At 35.9% G+C, this 20,848-nt stretch overlaps 1 protein-coding gene across 1 annotated transcript in view; it reads left to right on the top strand.

The window, feature by feature from the left end:
- The window catches only part of chb (CLIP-associating protein), a 1,004,436-nt gene that overhangs the window by 800,030 nt on the left and 183,558 nt on the right, over positions 1 to 20,848 (top strand). The window contains exon 29 of the mRNA XM_090388867.1: positions 14,906 to 14,984. Within this exon, the coding sequence (XP_090244993.1) occupies positions 14,906 to 14,984 (79 nt within the window). The remainder of the gene's footprint in view (positions 1 to 14,905; positions 14,985 to 20,848) is intronic.

The following is a 20,848-nucleotide window of genomic DNA, read 5'->3' as shown; positions in this document are numbered from 1 at the left end:
AGGCTTAAGTTTTCCAAATTACAGTGTCTGGAGACTAGGCACCAGCAAGGTGATCTGATAGAGGTGTATAAAGCTTTGAACGGTTTGAGCATGCTCAATGCTGATGGGATTCTTCGTCTTGCTCAGAATAATCCCCTGAGAGGGCATAAGTTCAAATTGAGGAAAGACAGATGTAGGATAGACGTGCGGAAATTTGCCTTTAGCCAGCGAGTGGTTGGTTGGTGGAGCAGACTTCCTTCCCTTGTCGTGGAAGTTGATAGCCTAAATAAGTTTAAGGCTCAGCTGGACAGGTATTTTGAACGAACAAAGGGGTGAAGTGGAAGTGGGTGTGTTTTTTTTTTTTTTTTTTTTTTTGGCTGATGCTGCATAAGCTTGCTTTCTTGCATCAAATGCCTCTACTGATGCTAACCCTGTGAAGTTCTTTTCAGAAAATTTCGTTTTGACCATTATTATGGTGCTGACTAAGAGAATAAGTGACAGCAGTACTAGTAAGTCTATTGAGGGGTTGGTTTTTGAATCAGAAAATTAAAATAATAACGATGTATGAAAATGCCCAAACATTAACAAGTATTGTGCAGAATTCAGATTTGTTAGTGGTGAACACAATAATAAAGGACAAAGACAGAATGCGAGATACGGCGAAGGGATCAGCACCAATGAAGTGAACTATGATAACCAAGACTACGAAATACATATCAGTATTTACTGTACAATTCCTTTTGTTTTCTTTTCTTATATGCCACTCTAGCTACTTAACCCATATCCCCAGATAAAGTTTTTAATTGAACTAATTAAAAATATATACCTTTTTCTATATATATATAACTAATATATAAAAAATATAACTAACTAATTGAAAAACATAACTATTTTCTTTCATTCTTCTGGGGATATTATGTGAGTTTTGTAATTTTTGCATATCACGGATATAGTATTGAGCAATTAGACTTCACACCAGCCGGTATTTAAATAAATAAATTTCAATACTGCAACTAAAACACTTTATTCACAATAAAATAAAATTACAGGTATATAAAATAAAAATGGAAAAATAAGCTAAAACTGATGTTTAATTTACAATAAAGTATGAAATGTACAATAAAATATAATGATAAAAGCGATAAAAACAATGAAATAATATACTAAAATACCGTAACAACTGTAGCTTTCGGAGACAGCGGTCTCCTTTCTCAACAGCATATTTTTGCTGTGTGGCACATCCTTAAATAGCAGATCCACAGCACTTGTCACATGGTTCCTCAGGAATATGGTTGGAATTTCCCATTTGCGCACCGGAACCAGAATTGGCTCGGGAGTGCGCTAGCTGAAACCGTTCATCTTGTCCAAGAACAACGGTTTCGAAGAGAGGATGTAAGCATACACCCCCATCTCTATTAATGGTATTGCTAGCTGCCCCAGTACGTAAACTCTCAAGCCATTTACAGTCTCTGAACCCCTGTGCATGATCCGTGATGACAGCATCCTCCAGGGAAATTTGATGTTGCTTCTCCCAGAAATGTTCTGCCACGGCAGACTTGCCGTAATTTGCAGACTTTATTGCATTCATATGCTCCCCCAGACGGTCTTTCAGTTGTCGCTCCGTCTCACCCACATAACACACCCCACAATCTGGGCATTTAATTTCGTATACCACCCCACTGTTGACTTCTTTCGTTATGGGGTCTTTTTAAACAGGATATCACTGTGTGCAACCTCCTTCCCGGGAGTTGCACACAGCATATCTGACACCCCTGAATTATTCATGCAATGTGGTCTGAAAGGCCCGGATAGTAGGGAATGTATGCAGTGCTCACATTATGGTGAACAGCTCATTACTGGTGGACTGCTCCTCTAATAAATCTGTCCAACACCCTCTGGGGGTAGCCACGTTTCTTGAGGTCTGCCGTGGCACGAATAATTTCATTATCTTTATCCTCGGAAGTGCTACAGTGGGACTGTATCACCTCTGAAATGCGGCTACCTCCAGAGGGTGTTGGACAGATTTATTAGAGGAGCAGAGTCCACCCATAACGAGCCGTTAACCCCTCTGAGCACTGCATACATTCCCTACTATCCGGGCCTTTCAGACCACATTGCAAAAATAATTCGGGGGTGTCAGATACGCTGTGTGCAACTCCTGGGACGGAGGTTGCACACAGTGATATCCCGTGTCAAAGACCCCATAACGAAAGTAGCCAACAGTGGGGTGGTATACGAAATTAAATGCCCGGAGTGTTATGTGGGTGAGACGGGGCAATGACTGAAAGATCGTCTGGGGGAGCATATGAATGCAATAAAGTCCGCAAATTACGGCAAGTCTGCCGTGGCAGAACACTTCTGGGAGAAGCAATATCAAATTTCCCTGGAGGATGCTGTCATCACAGATCATGCACATGGGGCAGCTAGCAATACCATTAATAGAGACGGGGGTGTACGCTAATCGTAACCGTTGTTCTTGGACGAGATTAACGGTTTCAGCTAGTGCACTCCCGATCCATTTCCGGTTCTGGAGCGCAAATGGGAAATTCCAACCATATTCCTGAGGAACCATGTGACGAGTGCCGTGGATCTGCTGTTGAGGAAGTAGACCGCTGTCTCCGAAAGCTACAGTTGTTACGGTATTTTAGTATATTATTTCATTGTTTTTATCGCTTTTACCATTATATTTTATTGTACATTTCATATTTTATTGTAAAATAAACACATCAGTTTTAGCTTATTTTTGCATTTTTATTTTTATTCTATATACCTGTAATTTTATTTTATTTTATTGTAAATAAAGTGTTTTAGTTGCAGTATTGAAATTTATTTATTTAAATACTGGCTGGTGTGAAGTCTGCTCAATATGAATTGTCTCAGCCTTGTAGGCCTATTTGGAGATACGGATATAGTAGCAATATTTTATTAGTCATTCCCAAGTTACACAAAACTCAACTTATGTAAGAAGTCCTGGAACTTATCTCATACGTATATCGGGTACTTACCACCGTATTTTTGGATTAACCTGGAAATCAATTATCCAGGTTTTTTTTTTTTTTTTTAAATCATCTATCCTTGAAAATTGAGTTTACTGTACCTCTTGCTTTCTTCTTCTTTTTTTTTTTTTTTTTTTTTTTTGTAAGCTTTCAACTGATGTACATAAGTAATTGAAGAGGATCAGTAAATTGAATGAGGAAGATATATTCAGACAGAAATATAAAATATCACAGGAACAGAAGGTTGGGTTTTGTGAAGTTTACCTTTGGGCAGTGTGTTGCAGAATATCGGAATAAATTACCCACCAAGGTGGAAGAGGCAGAAAGTTTAGTTAAATTCAAAGCAGAATTGGCTTATCACTTTTTTGGTGATAGGGAAGGCATAAATGATCTTACTTTTATTTTATTTTTGAGTGATACAGAAAAAAGTACAGTTCCTAGCATCATTTAGTCTCTTTAATACTAGTTCAGAGAGGTATATTGAAGATGATATGGACTTAGAGCTTCCAGCAACTCGTAAAAAGACAAAACTAAAATTGATTAAAACTAGGAGGACAACTTGAAAAAATAGTCAGAAATATCATTTTGAACTAAATTGAAATACAGGTAATGCGCTATTTATTACAGGGATGTATTCTTAAATAGCATTATGCAAATTAATGTAACTTAAATCAGAACATCAAAATAATGGCGTAAATTGTAGTGCATTCTTGTGAGATGCTACTATCCTTTTTTGTCCACAGGGTTCAGGGAGTGGCACGTTATCCTATAGGCAAAAAAGACATTGCCTAGGCCCCCAAAAACACTGTTTCAAAAACTAATTGCTGTTTTTCACTAATATTTTTTTAAGTGATGTTTTTTTTTATCGGAAACTGAACTTGAACTTTTTTTTTTTTTTTTTTTTTTCCCCAAAAATGGTTTTACTGATTTTGATGAAATTTTATATTTAGTTCTTGTGCCATATAATTTCTTTTGTTGTCACAATAAAAATGAAATTGAAAATGTGCTTGAGTTTTTTCTTTAGATGGGGCCCCCCAATCTCCCAGCAGCTCTTTTCCTCTCTATCACTTTCCTCAGCATGCTTTCTCTTCTCTAAACTTGTCCTATAAAGTTCTTTTGTCTTCTTAGTTCTTTCACTAACGTTCTCTCTCTCTCTTGTACTTCCTCAAACCTTGCTCATTACTCTGTCCACCCATTTCACCCTTTCCATTCTCCTCTACACCCACATCTCGAAAGTTTATAGCTGTCTGATCTCTTCTGTTGTTTGTTGTTGTTTGTTTGTTATTTGATTTTTAGGAGCATAGCAACTAAGGCCATATTGCTCCGGGATATGCGGTGGTCATTTTGTGACCTTTCCGCATCCTTCGTATTTGGTGGTGACGGGCTCGAACCCCGGTCTAATCAAGAAGCGTGTGCTACGCACTGCTGCTCCTTCCCACCTGGCTACGGAGGCGCCTCTGATCTCTTCTGTTACCAATGTCCATGTCTCTAAGCCATAAAGTACAACAGTCCATATTAATGTTCTCACCAATTACTTTCTTAATTCCTTCTTGAAACTTCCTCTCAATAGTTCTTTTCTATTACTAAATGCCTCTTTGCAATTCTTGTTTTTATTTCCTCCAGGCTTTTCCCATTTTTTGCCATTATGCTTCCCAAGTATCTGTATTTGTCCACCTGTTCCAATCATATTCTATCTATTGTTACATTGATTTTTCTTCCTGGCCACTTTGAAATTAACATTATCTTGGTTTTCTTGCTGTTAATCTTCATATTGTACTCCTTTACTTTGCTGTTCAAAATATCCAAGTAGCTCTGTATTTCCTCCTCATTATTAGCAATCAAAACCTGGTACTCTTTCTTCAATGCTTCTGCATATATATTAAAAAGTAAATGGGACATGGAACATCCTTGCCTTACACCCTTACCAATGTGTACTTCTTCTGAATCCTCTCCATCAATTCGAGCCCCAAGCTGTCTGTCCCATGTAAAGTTCCCAAATTAGTTTTATATCTCTTTTTGTATAGGTCAATACTCCTAGTATTTCCATCAGCTTAACCCAGTTCGCACTGTTGAAAGCCCTTTTAAGATCAACAAAACAGGTTGCCAGATCTTTTCCTATTTCTGTGCTTCTTTCTGCTAGTGTTCCTATTGCCTCCCTGGTCCAACGTCCTTCTCTGAACTCAAACTGATCTTGTTCTATGAATTCACACTCCTTCGTTTTTGCTTTAATGCGTTCTGAGAGAATTTTTAGTAATATTTTTGAGGAATGAGAAATTAAACTGATTGTTCTATAGTCTGTACAGTTTGTTGCATTCTTCATCTTTTACTATCCATAATTTGTGTATTATAGATTACTTTTTGTCATATTCCCATTTTCGGTACTAACAATGTAAAAAGGCTGCTGTGTGGCAATCCCTCTCATATCCATTGAATATAATAGTGTTGAGGCAGAAACACAACTGGAACATTATCTATTAGATCATTGAAGTTACCTAAATGTCCGGGGGGCAATAAATCAGAGAGACTGTGGTAAAAGCTATAGACTGAGGATAGAATACTACACCCAGGGTAGTGCAAAGGACATTGGGTCGCCAAAGTAGTTGCATTCAGATGGATATGGTCTTCACTGTTGAAATAAGCAGCAAATCTTTAAAAAAGATCTAGATATGGAAAGGCAATGTCCACGTTGCCCACATTTTTGTGGGATTTTCTATATAACTTGTAATTGGTAGCAATGTAGCTAAACAGAAGTGCGAACAGATGCTAGAAGATAGGTATTCATCTAAAATGAGTTTCAGATATTACAGATCTGTAGCTTCATTTATATAGAATAATAATATTCAAAGAAACTATCTCCTGTCATGCACCACAATAAGTTCTTATATTTTGTTTATATCCTTTCATCTTCATATTACATTTCCTTTGTTAAAATCATGTGGTCTGTTTGTTATTTATTCAGTTTTTCTTCAGTTAGTATTAATTTTAGCTTAATTTGGCTTTTCACTTTTATTTTTAATTATACAGTTGATTCTTGTTATTTGCAACACATCGGGATAGTGCATTTTGGCCCGATTAAGCACCTGCTCCAATTATGTGAAGTTTCAAGTAAATAGTTAAAAATACAGCTTTACAATTGATTTTCTGTATGATCAAATCACGTTACAATGGACTCACCATAGTAAAGTACCGTTCACTATACAATATATAGTAAGCGCTGGTCATTGTGATCACATTTGTGAACTGAATTTTAATTCTATTAAACAGCGATTCTAATTAGCGAAAATAGGAGGAATATTATCCACAGGATATAAAAGTAAAGATATATTAAGTACAAATTTACACTATTACCTTACCAAGTTAAAAAAATTAAATGATACATGAAAATCAGAAGAATATTTTCCACAGGTTAGCAAAATAAAAATAAATTTGCACTTACATCAATAGCTTAATTAACACGAACTGTAATATGTGTATACTAATTGCAGCAGGCCCTCTTTATAATGCAGTTTGCTTTACTCTGATTTGCTATAACGCTGTCACAAATCACTATAACGGTTTTTTACCAGTGTACAGATTGAATTTTTGGCATATTAAATGAAAACGTTTCATCTGATGGTGTTGATAGCTTGAAAATGAATAGCAAAACAGCATTAAAATGTTTTCCATGCTCAGTGAAATTTTCTCGCACACTAATTTAATTGCAGTACAGTGACTTGTTACGTAGTTCTGAGATCAACATTTTAAAAAATGCTCGAGTATATTGCTTGTAATATTTGCGTTTTGTGCATTTATCCGAAGTGTAGTCATAACTCAGTACAGTATTAGACATCTTGCTTAACAGACAGTTTATTCGAAGAGTTAATAATGGCAGATAAGAATGAAAAAGCAATACCTGGATGCAGTATGAAGACTACAAATATAAGAAGAAAACTGAATTTGAAAATTAAATTAGACATTTTGAAGCGAATTGATTCCAGTCAACGACAAGCGAATGTGTTCTATAATTTAGGACTGGCAGGTTTAACTGTAAGAACAATTATAAAAATACGAATTAATTTTAGCAGCGGGAAAGACAGTTGTTCCATTGCAAGCAACTAGGGCTAGGCTGGCTATTAGGATTGAAAAGGAGTGAGACTCTAATTTTATTGAAATAATATCCGACGCAGAATTTAGTTAAGTTAAATATTATAAAAAAAAAGATATGCAACATTCTTCTCTTGAACAGCCTTAGCACATTTATTGGAAAACCAAGGTTTAGATAAAGGACGAGATTTTAAAGTGGAATGTGGGATAAAGGATTCCATTTCTCCAAGAATAATTTCACTGACACGATCTGAGCAAACGTTGACATCGGAAGTTTTGAAACAGTAATCCGACCAAGGAAAAGAAAAAAAGGTCTCGCAGGGCATCCCTTTTTGCATTCTTGTAATGCCAAACAACACGAGGTTGGGAATAGCCATGAAATAAAGGTTCCGTTGGAGAAGAGACAATCACCAAGTTGTGATCTGAAGTGCCTAAAGGACCTCTCACTTTGACCGTGTAGTTAGAAGGGTTGTTTGTGAGAAAAAGATCAAGTGTATTGGCTGTATGATTAGGATTGTCCGGTATTCTTGTAGGTAAATTAACAATCTGTGCAAGGTCATTAGTAATTGCAAAAGCCTCAGCATCTCGACCAGCTGGGTCGGTGTGACTAGAAAACGGAAGCCAGCTGGAGTTGTGAACATTAAAATCACCAAGGAAAATTACCTCACTGTTAGGAAAGTTGGACTGGAGAAAGTCAAGTTGCAAAGAGAGGAAGTCAAAGAGCTCCAAGTGATTAGTGGAGTTGGGAGAACGGTAAAGACAATAAATGAATTTGACACGATGATGTAGAGAGATTTTAAGCCAGAGAAGATCAAAGAGAGGAGATTCCAAATTGCCAATTCTCTGACAGGGAATATCAGAACGGACATATGCACAAGTACCACCTTTGAGGCAAAAGGAGTCATAAAGTGAATAATTTGGACATCTGAGATGAGCAGTAGTTGAGTCAACCGATAACTGAGATTCTGTCAGAAAAAGTACATGGTGTTTGGCAAACTGCAGGTGGAAATGGACATCATTGAGATTAGAATTGAGACCACATATATTTGTGAAATGAATTAGGAAGTGCTTGGGAGGTTTAGATCTTTTTGCAGATAAGCTTGCTCTATTAGTTTGACAATTCATGGTGTATTCAATAGTAAGAAAAAGTGGGTGGGACATGCTGTATGAAGTAATGAAATTTTTGGATATGGCATACACATGGTAAGAATATACCCAGATCCTTGACGTAACGTGGCCTCGACAATGCTCCCAGCATACACACTACTCTGCCTCCCTCCAGTCACTATCTGGTAGAGTAGAGGTAGCAAGATTATACACTAGTTGATCCGGAAGCCTCCTAGAGAGTAACCAATAAGTTCGGTTTGGTGTACTAACTAACTAGCGGCCGGCCTGCGAACACTGTTTTAGAGCTGTACCCTCGAAATCTAAGAAATATGGGATCTCCCCACGATGTTCATCATAACCTCAAAAGTCATCAATCATACTGCATGATGGAAGAGATAGGGAAGGGTTGACCGGAACTTAGCTCTAGAGACTTAACATGGGTTCCACCACTTCAAGCCTCCAATAAGCAAAGTGGTGGTATTGCACTGATCGATGAGAGTCATCTACCACCTACTACTGCCTGGTAACATAGAGGGGCGGCATTCCTCCATGTGGTGTGGGCACCACACCTCGACCCTTGCTTACGTTGGTTCACACCTGGGTGGTCACCCACCATGTACTTGTGCATGTAGGTTATACCCAGGATTACTAACAGCCCTACCATCGTGAAGGTGCAAGCAGAGGATTTGGCTGTCACAGACTGTCCTGGCTTCACTGAAATTGGGTCCACTTGACTTGAGTGTCACCTGAATATCAGTTCCATCAGCGTTTTAGACTCCCAGGTAGCAAGTACAGTTTGTCTGACATATCTGAGAGAATGTCTGTGACAACCTCAAGGACCAAGGGTTAAAGGCAATGAAAAAGTATAGACAAGCAAATGGTATAGGGAATTGTAAATTGTAGGGGAGGGGAAGGTATAAAAGATATTCAAAAGAAGGCGAAAATAGTGATAGGATTGAGTATAGGCAGAAGTGTTTGTATCACCCTTGTATTGCACTAATAGTTTTACGAATGGGGAAAAAATAGAAAAAGACTGTATAAAGAAAAAAAGTATGGAAAAGGTCATTAAAAATACTGAACTTACTGGGTACGTAAGGCTCAACCTTAAAGAAAGGGTTCTGGTATAAGCAAGCGTTAGTAAAAATGGGTTTTAATACCATAGGCTTGTAGAGAATGGAAATCGAAACCAAAACTAAAAGTTACCTGGAGTCATTAAGTAGAGTGGAGGAGCGACGTACACAGCCAAGATGCGAAAGAGAGAAACAATGACGTCACAGAATTTTTATAGATTTACAGAACCAGATGCGGGTGACCTCTGTCATTGAAAAAAAAAAAAAAAAAAAAAAAAAATTGGGAAAGATGGCTTAAAAACATGAAACATCAGACATACCAAGGCCGCAGACATACCAAAATGTGAAGGAACATGCGAAACAGAAAATAGAACAAGAATAATTTGAAACTACAGGAGATAAAAATCCAGTAAAATTTAGATGATCAGATAACAGGGTTTATAGGTTACCGCTCCAAACTTCTAAGAGGACAAACTGTGGTAGAATGAGAAAAGCACAGTTAGGCACATCTGCTGTTGATTGGAGGTTTAGTGAATCCTTAGGAGAGCGTGACAAAAAATTGGCAAGCGAAAATCTTTTGATGGGAATCGAATTAAAAACCTTGAAGAAGAAGAATTTTCGTATCCAATGATAAAATTTGATGAATAAATTTTATTCACCAAATTGTCTGACGTTTCATGTTTTTAGGCTATCGTTCCCAACTTTTTTTTTTTTTTTCCAACAATAGAGGTCATCCCTATCTGTTTCTCCAAATCTATAAAAACTTGGTTACTTGTCACTGTTTCTCCCTTTTGCATCTTGGCTGTGTATGTCACTCCTCCGCTCTAGTTAATGACTCCATGTAACTTTTAGTTTAGGTTTCGATTTCCCTTCTTCTCTACAAGCCTATGGTATTAACACCCATTTTTACTAATGCTTATTTATACCAGAACCTTTCTTTAAGGTTGGGCCTTACACACCCAGTAAGTTCAGTATTTTTAATGACTTTTTCTAAATTTTTATTTTTTTATTTTTCTTTATACTGTCTTTTTCTACTTTTTTCTCCGTTCGTAAAATTATTTGTTCAATACGAGGGTGATACAAATGCTTCTGTCTGTCCTCAATCCTATTGCCATTTTTGCCTTCTTTTGAACATCTTTTCTCCCCTTCCCTAGAATTTACCATTCCCTACACCATTTGCTTGTCTATACTTTTCTGTTTTGTATTTATTTTAATTTACATATTTTTACACTGTGTAAGGACTACCTTGTCTACTAGTATTATGATAAAAGGCCTTATATTTGCCCCTCCCCATTTTTTCTAATACTACAGACAAGTTCGGAAATGCAGTGCCTGATACATGATCAGGAGTAGTCCCCTGATGAATTTCCTGGCTATGTATCATATTTTCATCTACTATATTCAGATTTTGCATATTTCCATCCCCTAATTCGACCTCTAGCTAAAATTACCCTCCCATATCTGAATATAGTATTATTTAGATATTTATTTACTTATATATATATATATATTATATATATAAAGCAAACCCCTGCTATTCGCGGGGGTTACTTTCCTGAGAAATGCCGCGAATACCGAAAATGCGAATACTGAGTTATGGCTCCCATAGTAATAAAGGGGTTCCGTTCCAAAGTATGAAATATATAGGAAAAACTAGTCTAAAATTTTGTCTATGACTATGTACATAGACAGTACATAGTGAAATGCAAGCATATGGCATCGAAATGAAAATAAAAAACAATTTAATATTAAATGTAATATTTATTAGAAATTTCAAACAAATCTTTCAAACCAGCCCCTTTGCTAGCAAAAAAACTTATCCCGCCAGTGCTATCACCGGTTTCGCTAAAGTGTTGATAATGGAGTTTTGCCTTTTCACAAACGATGAGTGGACTTAATGGAATTTTATTTTGAGTTCGGTCTTCTATCCACAGATTTTAAGCTTTTTCCATTTTTTCTAATTTAACATCACGAGTTACAGAGCAAATTTTTGAAGCAATTACCGTGTTTTCACGGACACTACGGCGGATTTTTTCTTCCGATATCTTGATTGATCGTACTGTTGACTCATTGATTTTATAATGTTTTGCCATTGAGGAGACATTTTCACCATTAGAAATTTTATCTAATAACCTAATTTTATTCGCTAATTTTATCACCTTCTTTGATCTTTTCACATTTCCCTTGTTATTCGTAGCCATATTTTTGTACGGGTTAGAAAGAACTTGTCCACAATAAAGTCTGTTTTACACTGCAAAATGGTAGATTTATCACTTTTGTAAGCATATCAATTTATAAATTGATGAATTTATTCAGTTTATAAACATATAAATTAAAAGCAAACGACGAAACCTTCCATGACAAGTGCATAACACTTACTAAACAAGGATTAGCGAGAAACATCCACGCTCGCGATATTGTCACTACTCTCCCCCCACTCACTGAGCACTGTTTTGACCAGGAAAGATAATTTTAGCCACGCCCATGTTTTTTTTTGTTTTTTTTTATGGTGAAAAATATTCACGGCGCTTTAAAATTCACATTTTTTTAGGTTTCATTTTATATTAAATCAGCGACCGCGAATACAGATACTGCGAATAGCGGGGGTTTACTGTATATATATACATTTTTTTTTTTTTTTTTTTTTCCCTCAGTCGCAGTTCATTTTAGCACTGGGTTTTTTAAATTCTTCCACCTCTTTAACCACTACTTCACTTCCACTTTCTACTACCCTTAAACTTCTCTTAGTTCTGGCACCTTGTGTACTTTTCATTTCCCTTTTCACAGACATTATTTATTCTATAAACCACACATTATTTATATCCTTTTGCTTCCTCTATTGCTGCACTGTGCGTTTTGGAGCATTAGACATACAATAACTTTTGTTATTTTCCTTTCTATTTTGCTTCTTAATTATTATATTTTACTATTATATATATATATACATACAGGGTGTCTCAAAAATATTGGTACAAATGTTTAGGGGAGGTAGGTAACATCTAAAGGAATGTGAATCGCATAGGAACCCATAACCGGAAACTTCACCGTAAGTCGGTAGACGGCGCTGTTCATCAGTTTGCGAGAGGGAAAATTTCTGGTTCACTCATTCAAGCAGTAGTCACTGCATGAAGAGCATGCGTCGATATATGAACTGTGAGCTGGCAGACATGCACCTAGTGTATGGATTAGAAGAGGGCAATGGACGAGCCGCTCAACGAATTTATGGAAAACTCTTCCCAGGCTGACATGTATCGGACAACCATTTGTTTGCACATGTGCATCAAAATTTGTGCGATTATGGGTCATTTATAGGTAATAGGAGTAGTGTGGGCAGACCACATTCGAACTCTCGCCATGGAAGAAAGTGTGTTGAATGCCGTCCAGAATAATCCTACTACCAGCACATGTCATTGCCTCTGCCTTAGGAGTGTCGTTGCAGTGTACAGCGTGTCTGGCATGACGATTCCTTACACCTCTTTCATCTCCAGAGAGTTCAGTTACTGCTCCCCCAAGACACATCCTGCACATGTGGCTTTTGCGCAGTGGTTTCTCCAAGAAAGTGTTCAAGACTTGAATTTTCCAGCCTACGTTTTGTTCATGGATGAGGCTTATTTCACTCGGGGAGGCTTATTCAATCAACACAATGCTCATGTGTGGGCTCACAACAACCCACACGGTGTGCTCCCCCATGCGGCACAACATCACTTCACAGTAAATTTGTGGGCAGGTATGGTCGGTGACTGCTTAGTTGGCCCATACCTGTTACCATCCCACATGAATTCCGCTAAATATTGGATCTTTCTTGAACAAGTTCTACCATGGTTACTTGACGATGTTCCAGCAAATGTGAGACGCAACATTTGGTTTCAACATGACGGGGCGCCTGCCCATTATGGAAGATGTGTTCTTGACCATTTGAACAGGCATTTTGGGCATTGATGGATTGGCTGTGGTGGACCCGTTGCCTGGCCCCCACGCTCACCTGATTTATCGAGCCTTGATTTCTTTCCGTGGGGCCCCCTCAAATCTATCATGTATGAATCGCCTGTGCAGACGGAAATGGATCTCATGGCGAGACTCATCTGTGCAGCTGCTACTGTCAAAGAAACTCCAGGTGTATTTGACCATGACTGTCAATCCATGCTGCATTGCTGTCTCGCATCCATCTCGTACTCCATTGTTAATATTATGTCAAATAAATGTTTGCCACTGATTACTGCCTTGTGTCATTTCTGCTTCTTGTGCCTCTGCTACTACTTTCCCGTGATGTTTCCGGTTATGGGTTCCTATGCGATTCACATTCTTTAGATGTTAACCACCTCCCCTAAACATTTGTACCAATATTTTTGAGACACCCTGTACACACACACACACACACACACACACACACACACACACACACACACACACACACACACACACACACACAGTGAATTCCAGTTATTTGCGACACCAGTTAACAGGGCAGCTGTTTATATGAAACAAATCTTTACAGAACCAAATCGAGAAAATAGCCAGGGTTTTCTTTTCTTAATTGGGACAACATGCCATTTAATTGGGGCAGAAGATCGCAGCACTCGAGATTACCCTACGATTGTTTCTGACCATACCACGAAGTCTGGTTAGATTTCTGAAGATCACAACCATAAAACAATAAAAACAATTACCAGTTTATTGGGCTTTTCTGTTAATGGAATCTATTATAAACACAATCTTATTGAATTTGATATGATACCGACAGCTGGAATTCTGTGGATTTTTACGTTATTATGTTGAAATGTGTTTTCCCTTCCACGAAATCTTCATTCCTATATTTTAAGCTTCCTAACGTGTTACTCCATATCTCACTTGCACATATAATGTTAGTTGCAATTTGTACGTGCCATATTCTTTGTTATTGAATGCTTATATTTTTTACTTTTTAAAGTTTATCCCCCCCCCCAAATATCAGTTAACAGAAATATCAACTAGTTAGTATGTACATATTACTGTATGTATTAATTAAGCTATGCACATAAGAGTAAACTTATTTTTATTTTGCTAACCTGTGGAAAATATTCTTCCGATTTTCACACATCATTTAATTTTTTAATTGGTAAGGTAATAAAGTGTAAATTTGTGCTTAATACATCTTTACTTTTATAGCCTTCGGATAATATTCCTTCTATTTTCGCTTGTTAGAAACGCTGTTTAATAGAATTAAAATTCAATTCGCAAACGTGATCGCAATGACCGACACTTGCTACATATCATAACACGATTTGATCATACATAGAATCAATCATTACGATTGATACTGTATTTTTAACTATTTATGTGAAACTTCACATAATTGGGGCAGCTGCTTAATCAGGCCAAAATACTCTAGTCCTGATGTGTCCTAAATAACCGGAATCCACTGTATATATATAAAGGTAATGAAATTCAAACATACAATATATACATGTATATATAAAATAATTGTTCTATTAAATTTGATATATGAAATTAGTCAATTAAATTGGCTATATCTGTGCTTTATCACTAGCCATCTGTTGCATAGTTTTTTAAAAGGTGCATTCAAGCACATTGCATGAGATAATATGTGGATAATAATAAGAAAAATTGTTTAGTGAGAATATATAAATATATATATATTTTTTTTTTTTTTTTTTTTTTTTTTCTTTGTAGAGAATCATTTCCACCAGATGACCAGTTTAATTCTATTATTCATTTTCTAAATGATCAAGCACAGACCCCAAATACCAAGGTAGAATTTTTTTAATAAAATTTGTTTGCTTCTGTTACTCTTAAGAATCCATATACAAGTAAATGACTAATTTTGTTATAAGCAGATTTGTGTGTTAAATTATTTTGACTTCTCTCTGAAATTGATTGGTTGTAATAATAAAAGGAATGTCTCATTGGAACATGCCCTGAAAGCAGTTCTAGATTCCAAGCATATGCAGTGCAGTTTCTTTATGTTAACAGCAGAATTGTGAACTGCTGTTCCCTTGTAGTAATGGCCAGCTTATTCACAGGAGCTAGGTTTATCCCAAAGATAATCCAAATTGCCCAAATACTTGAGAAGCGCGATAAATCTGACTAAGCCTATATAAATTGGAACTAGTAAATGTGTGTAGAAATGTGAGTAATAACAGACACACAATATGCAACTTTTAAATAACATATATTCTAATTGTTTTAAAGTAGGCACGGTATTTTAAATTATTTTCAAACTGACTCACATGACTGAATGTAGATTACATTGGACTTTCTGTGATAACTCATTGGCAATTAAGTAAATACACAAATGATATAAATAAACAATAAGCAGTCTTAGTTTTAGAATGCCAGAAGAATGCAAAGAAGTGGAATTTTTTTGCATCTAAAAAAAAAAAATTTTTTTTTTTTATTTTTAAAAAAATGAGTCACTCATATTGCCAAAAAAGTGACCCTCCAATTCCAGTAAATCTTTGATAGTACCCTGTGTGACAGCTGGCCACCTGTTCACTTCTTGTGTGATCATGTCATAATCATACAGTCTGGTTTTGAACTACCTTTGCTTTCCCTCCCCATTTTACTATAATTACTATTATCAGTTGCAAAATTATGCCAGAAATGAAGCTTATCCAGCATCAGGCATTAAAAAAATGCCCACTTCACTTGCCAGTTCCTTCTAATAATGTCCCGTCCTTTGAATTTAGTCAAACTACCCACTTATGCTATACCAGGTGGAAGATTCCTACAATCAATTACTCTTAGTATTAGTAAAATAATAAGAGGAGTTTACCTCAATATAGTGCGTAGAACACTTCCGTATGATACCCTCCAGAAATAAAAATGAAAAAATCGACAACCTACCGGTACATTAGAGTAAAATATAAATAATTAAATAATCAATTTAACACAATTCAAATCAATTTAAAACAATTAAAAATCAAATTAACGCAATTAAAAGAATCTAACGAAAATATTCAAAACGATTTTCCTTCCTGAAGCTGACAACGCTTTTCGACCGTATGTCGTGATCACAGGAATCAAAATTACCGAATTGGGTTAAACCTGGTACTTAAATAGAGATTATTTGTCTTCGCGCATGCTCGTAAAGGTCCACGCATCAGAGATCAAATATGGCCACCGAACATTAACAGAATTCTGGTGTAATTTAATTTCAACTGTTTCTGCAATTAATAGTCGCGTATAATTTAAGTTGAACGGTAAGTATTTTGGCTTTGTTAAATAAAAAAGTGTGTTTTTCGTTAATGGCATGAAAGGCTAATTCTGACGCTGCTGAACGAGAAGCACGAACTGAGGCTTCATGTTGATTTACATGAATATTAAGAGAAAATCGGGTCGAACCCTGATAAGACGAGTCGCAATCACCGCAAGAAATGTTGTATACCAGATCATTAATTTGTGTTGCGAACGCTGAAAGAACCCAGTGATTGTTCAGTATAGTGTGTAACTTCCGTATTGGCCTAGCTACAATTTTAAATTCGGTATCTTTAAAGAATCTGTTAAGCTGTTTGTGCCACTGTTCAACATATGGGACAGAAATTTTTTGATATTACTATTGTTGATTGGTGTAGTATTTTGTATCCTATCCTTAGCTTGTACCCTAATTCGGTTTATTGTGGTAATGGAATAACCCCTGTTTAAGAATCTGCTAGTTAATATTTGTATTTCTGAGTCCAAAGCAGATTCCGTCGTTGAATATTTATAGGCATTAAGAAATTGATTAAAGATAATCGATCTTTTGTAAGTGAACGGGTGATAGCTATTATAATGTAGAAGCATACCGTGTCTTGACCTATCCGATAATGTTTGCAACTTATTAACGTGTCTGTTTTTTTATTTCTGAGGCCTGTGCTTCCCGTCGCAAATCTATGGAGGTCTTCAGTACAGACCAATCGTTCGGATGTAGATAATTTTTTAATTTATCGTGAAGCTTCCTAACCTGAGAAAGGTATTTTTGTTTATTCGAATATCGAGATTTTAAGGCAAGCTTAACAATATTACGCGATGTCGCCAATGTTAGTTGTTTTATGCCTGAAATTTTTTGATTTAAATTCCCCCTGGCAAACTTCGGAACGATGTTGTTTTTTTGAAGGCAATATTTTAGAAAAGAAATATGGTAACTTTGGGCCGAGTACCTTAGTGTAGATTTAATGTAATTTTGTACCAAGCCATTCAAAAAATATCCCATAGTTGTGTGTATCGATTGTTTACTGCTGGAGAGACAGGAAGTGAATGAAATAGTCAATAAGAGTTTAAAAATTAATTAGATAGTATGAATCGGAGGTGTACTACTCAATACATTATTTATTAAGCATTACGATACATTATTTAATAAGCTTAAAGACTGTAGACTCGGCGACAATGAAAATTTATTCTCACTAGATGTTACCTCATTATATACAAATGTAAACGTTGAATACACATTAGATATTATTTGGGATATGTTAAATAAAAACTCGACACCGATTGATTATACGAAGCTACCTATTAAGGAAATTTTTCACTTAATTAAACTTTTAGTTGAGGCTAACTACATCACCTTTTGAGACAAGGTATACAAACAAATTTTTGGATTACCAATATGTTTGAGCCTGAGTGGCTTAATGTCAGAGATCTATCTCTCAACGATTGAGCAGATACATTTGACACCTTTTCGAACCCGTATCACATACTATGGGAGGTATTTAGATGATGTTCTAGTTATTACCGATAGTAATACTATCCAAGACATTTTACATTCGTTTAATAATATTCATTCTAGACTCAAATTTACGTTGGAAAGGGAGGATACGGATACAAAGTCATTAAACTTTCTAAATTTCACGCTTACCCGGGACTCGAATAAAATACAATTTAGCATCTATCGAAAACCTACAAACACCGGTATGCTTCTACATTATAATAGCTATCACCCGTTCACCTACAAAAGATCGATTATCTTTAATCAATTTCTTAATGCCATAAATATTCAACGACGGAATCTGCTTTGGACTCAGAAATACAAATATTAACTAGCAGATTCTTAAACAGGGGTTATTCCATTACCACAATAAACTGAATTAGGGTACAAGCTAAGGATAGGATACAAAATACTACACCAATCAACAATAGTAATATCAAAAAATTTCTGTCCCATATGTTGAACAGTGGCACAAACAGCTTAACAGATTCTTTAAAGATACCGAATTTAAAATTGTAGCTAGGCCAATACGGAAGTTACACACTATTTTAAAGTTACTCGCTCGGTTCTTTCAGCGTTCGCAACACAAATTAATGATCTGGTATACAACATTTCTTGCGGTGATTGCGACTCGTCTTATCAGGGTTCGACCCGATTTTCTCTTAATATTTGTGTAAATCAACATGAAGCCTTGGTTCGTGCTTCTCGTTCAGCAGCGTCAGAATTAGCCTTTCATGCCATTAACGAAAAACATACTTTTTTATTTAACGAAGCCAAAATACTTAACGTTCAACGTAATTATACGCGACTATTAATTGCAGAAACCGTTGAAATTAAATTACACCAGAATTCTGTTAATGTTCGGCGGCCATATTTGATCTCCGATGCGTGGACCTTTACGCGCATGCGCGAAGACAAATAATCTCTATTTAAGTACCAGGTTTAACCCAATTCGGTAATTTTCATTCCTGTGATCACGACATACTGTCGAAAAGCGTTGTCAGCTTCAGGAAGGAAAATCGTTTTGAATATTTTCGTTAGATTCTTTTAATTGCGTTAATTTGATTTTTAATTGTTTTAAATTGATTTGAATTGTGTTAAATTGATTATTTATATTTTACTCTAATGTACTTATTATTATTTCTCATTTTTATTTTTGTACTTTTTTTTTTTTTTTTTTTTCTTTTGCTTCTTCAGTCCCAGTTTATTTTTGTACTACGTTTTTCAAATTCTTTCACCTGTTTAACCACCACTTCACCTCCACTTTCAACTATTCCAATATATATATACATATATATATTGGATTTATGTCGAATGACGTTTAGGTTTAAATAAATAAATATTGGCTCCAGCGTTAATGCTATTGTCTATGGACATTAGAAATTGCACGACAATGAGACATTACACGTAATTGTATATGTACTTAACTTATTTATACATTATTATTTTTAGATTGTGGTACTACTCGGGAGTATCAGGTTTGTAGTGACCCCAACCAACCCGCTAGTTATATTTAAAACTAGCCCTGGTATGGATTGCCTTACATATAAAAATATATAAGATACATATAAAAGCAACTAAATTAATGAAATTTTAAAGAAAGCTGGAGAAATTGGCAAATGTTAGTGAAAATTAATGAAAATTAAAATTCCTCCTCATGGTCATACCTCTGCTACTCCTCAGGGGATTTGAGCAAACATATAGCCATACTGGAGGAATGTGTTATACATACCAGTGTCTGTAATCTCTGTACCAGTTTTGCAGGTTAAATACTTGGTGGATAATTTGGAATTATAAGAGTAATCTTATTGAATATATGTACTTATTTTTATATAAGTACTAAATTTTAAGTAAACAGGGTGGTTTTCGTATATTACAGCAAACTGTGATAGGAGATTCAAAGCCCTACGGGTATGTAACCTATTGAAATATCATAGAATCTTACCTACATGTCCTGTGGTGGTCAGTCTGAAAATGTTCAATTTCCCACCAAAGTTTAGTTTTATGTGTGTGGTACAGTTTATTGCACATACATACCAGGTTTTATCCGTGGCATGATGGTTAACCTTGCCGTAGGCAAAGTCACATGCTTTGCATTCCTGAGTGTGTGCTGGTGTTGATTGTAATTTAAAGCTTGGCTTATTATTGTGGGAAGCAGATACAATATGATATCTAACCAGGCTAAAAATGATAGAAATAAATGGTAATAATTGACATGGTGGTAATTAAAATAAAATGGGAAAAGATGGGATGATAGTTATTAAAATTAAATGTGTTATATGTAGGTTGTGGACTGGCAACACTTTTCTAGGGCATGCCAGCCCTGTATGTGCCCATGGGGATAACTATTTACAATTATATATAGCCTCTTTCATTGTGAATATTAACCCTGTGTTTCCATGCTTGTAATTAAATCTTGATTTAGTGGAAATGCATTATATCTGTATGGTGATGATGACCAGTGTATTTACATTCCTGGTGTTATTTTGGACATCCAGGTACCGTGCAGATAGGTGTCGAGCCACACCTATGTGCAATTAACCTAGGGTTCAAAAGGGGACCAAATTACAGTTCTAATTAGTGCTTTTATGCTCCGTGGAAAAAATTTTTTCTATGATACTATTAGGACTAATGTTAATTGGTTGCTGTATGAGTTTAGCTTGTGCGGCTACTTTTATGTTGTCTGATGTAATTGTCAGGTATTTTGTTTTTGATAAGGGTATTTTTCAGTTTTATTAAAGCTGCTATAATGCTTTTTGGGCTATTGCATGTGTATAATTCTGTTTGTTTGGTTTCTGATAATGTTTCCATGTATATTTTTGGCTAATTTAGTTTCCCAGTTAGTTAGTTTAATTGTTGAGAAGCCGAACAGGTCTCTTTTATTGTAGTGTTTGGTATATACAAAGTCATTTGTTATTGTGATTTGACTGTCT

This window comes from Mastigoproctus giganteus, chromosome 14 (genome assembly GCF_048544385.1).
Source record: "Mastigoproctus giganteus isolate SK-2022 chromosome 14, ASM4854438v1, whole genome shotgun sequence".
Lineage (NCBI taxonomy): Eukaryota > Metazoa > Arthropoda > Arachnida > Uropygi > Thelyphonidae > Mastigoproctus > Mastigoproctus giganteus.
The sequence above is the reverse complement of the archived record's forward strand: the minus strand, read 5'-3'. Positions and strand labels throughout refer to the sequence as shown.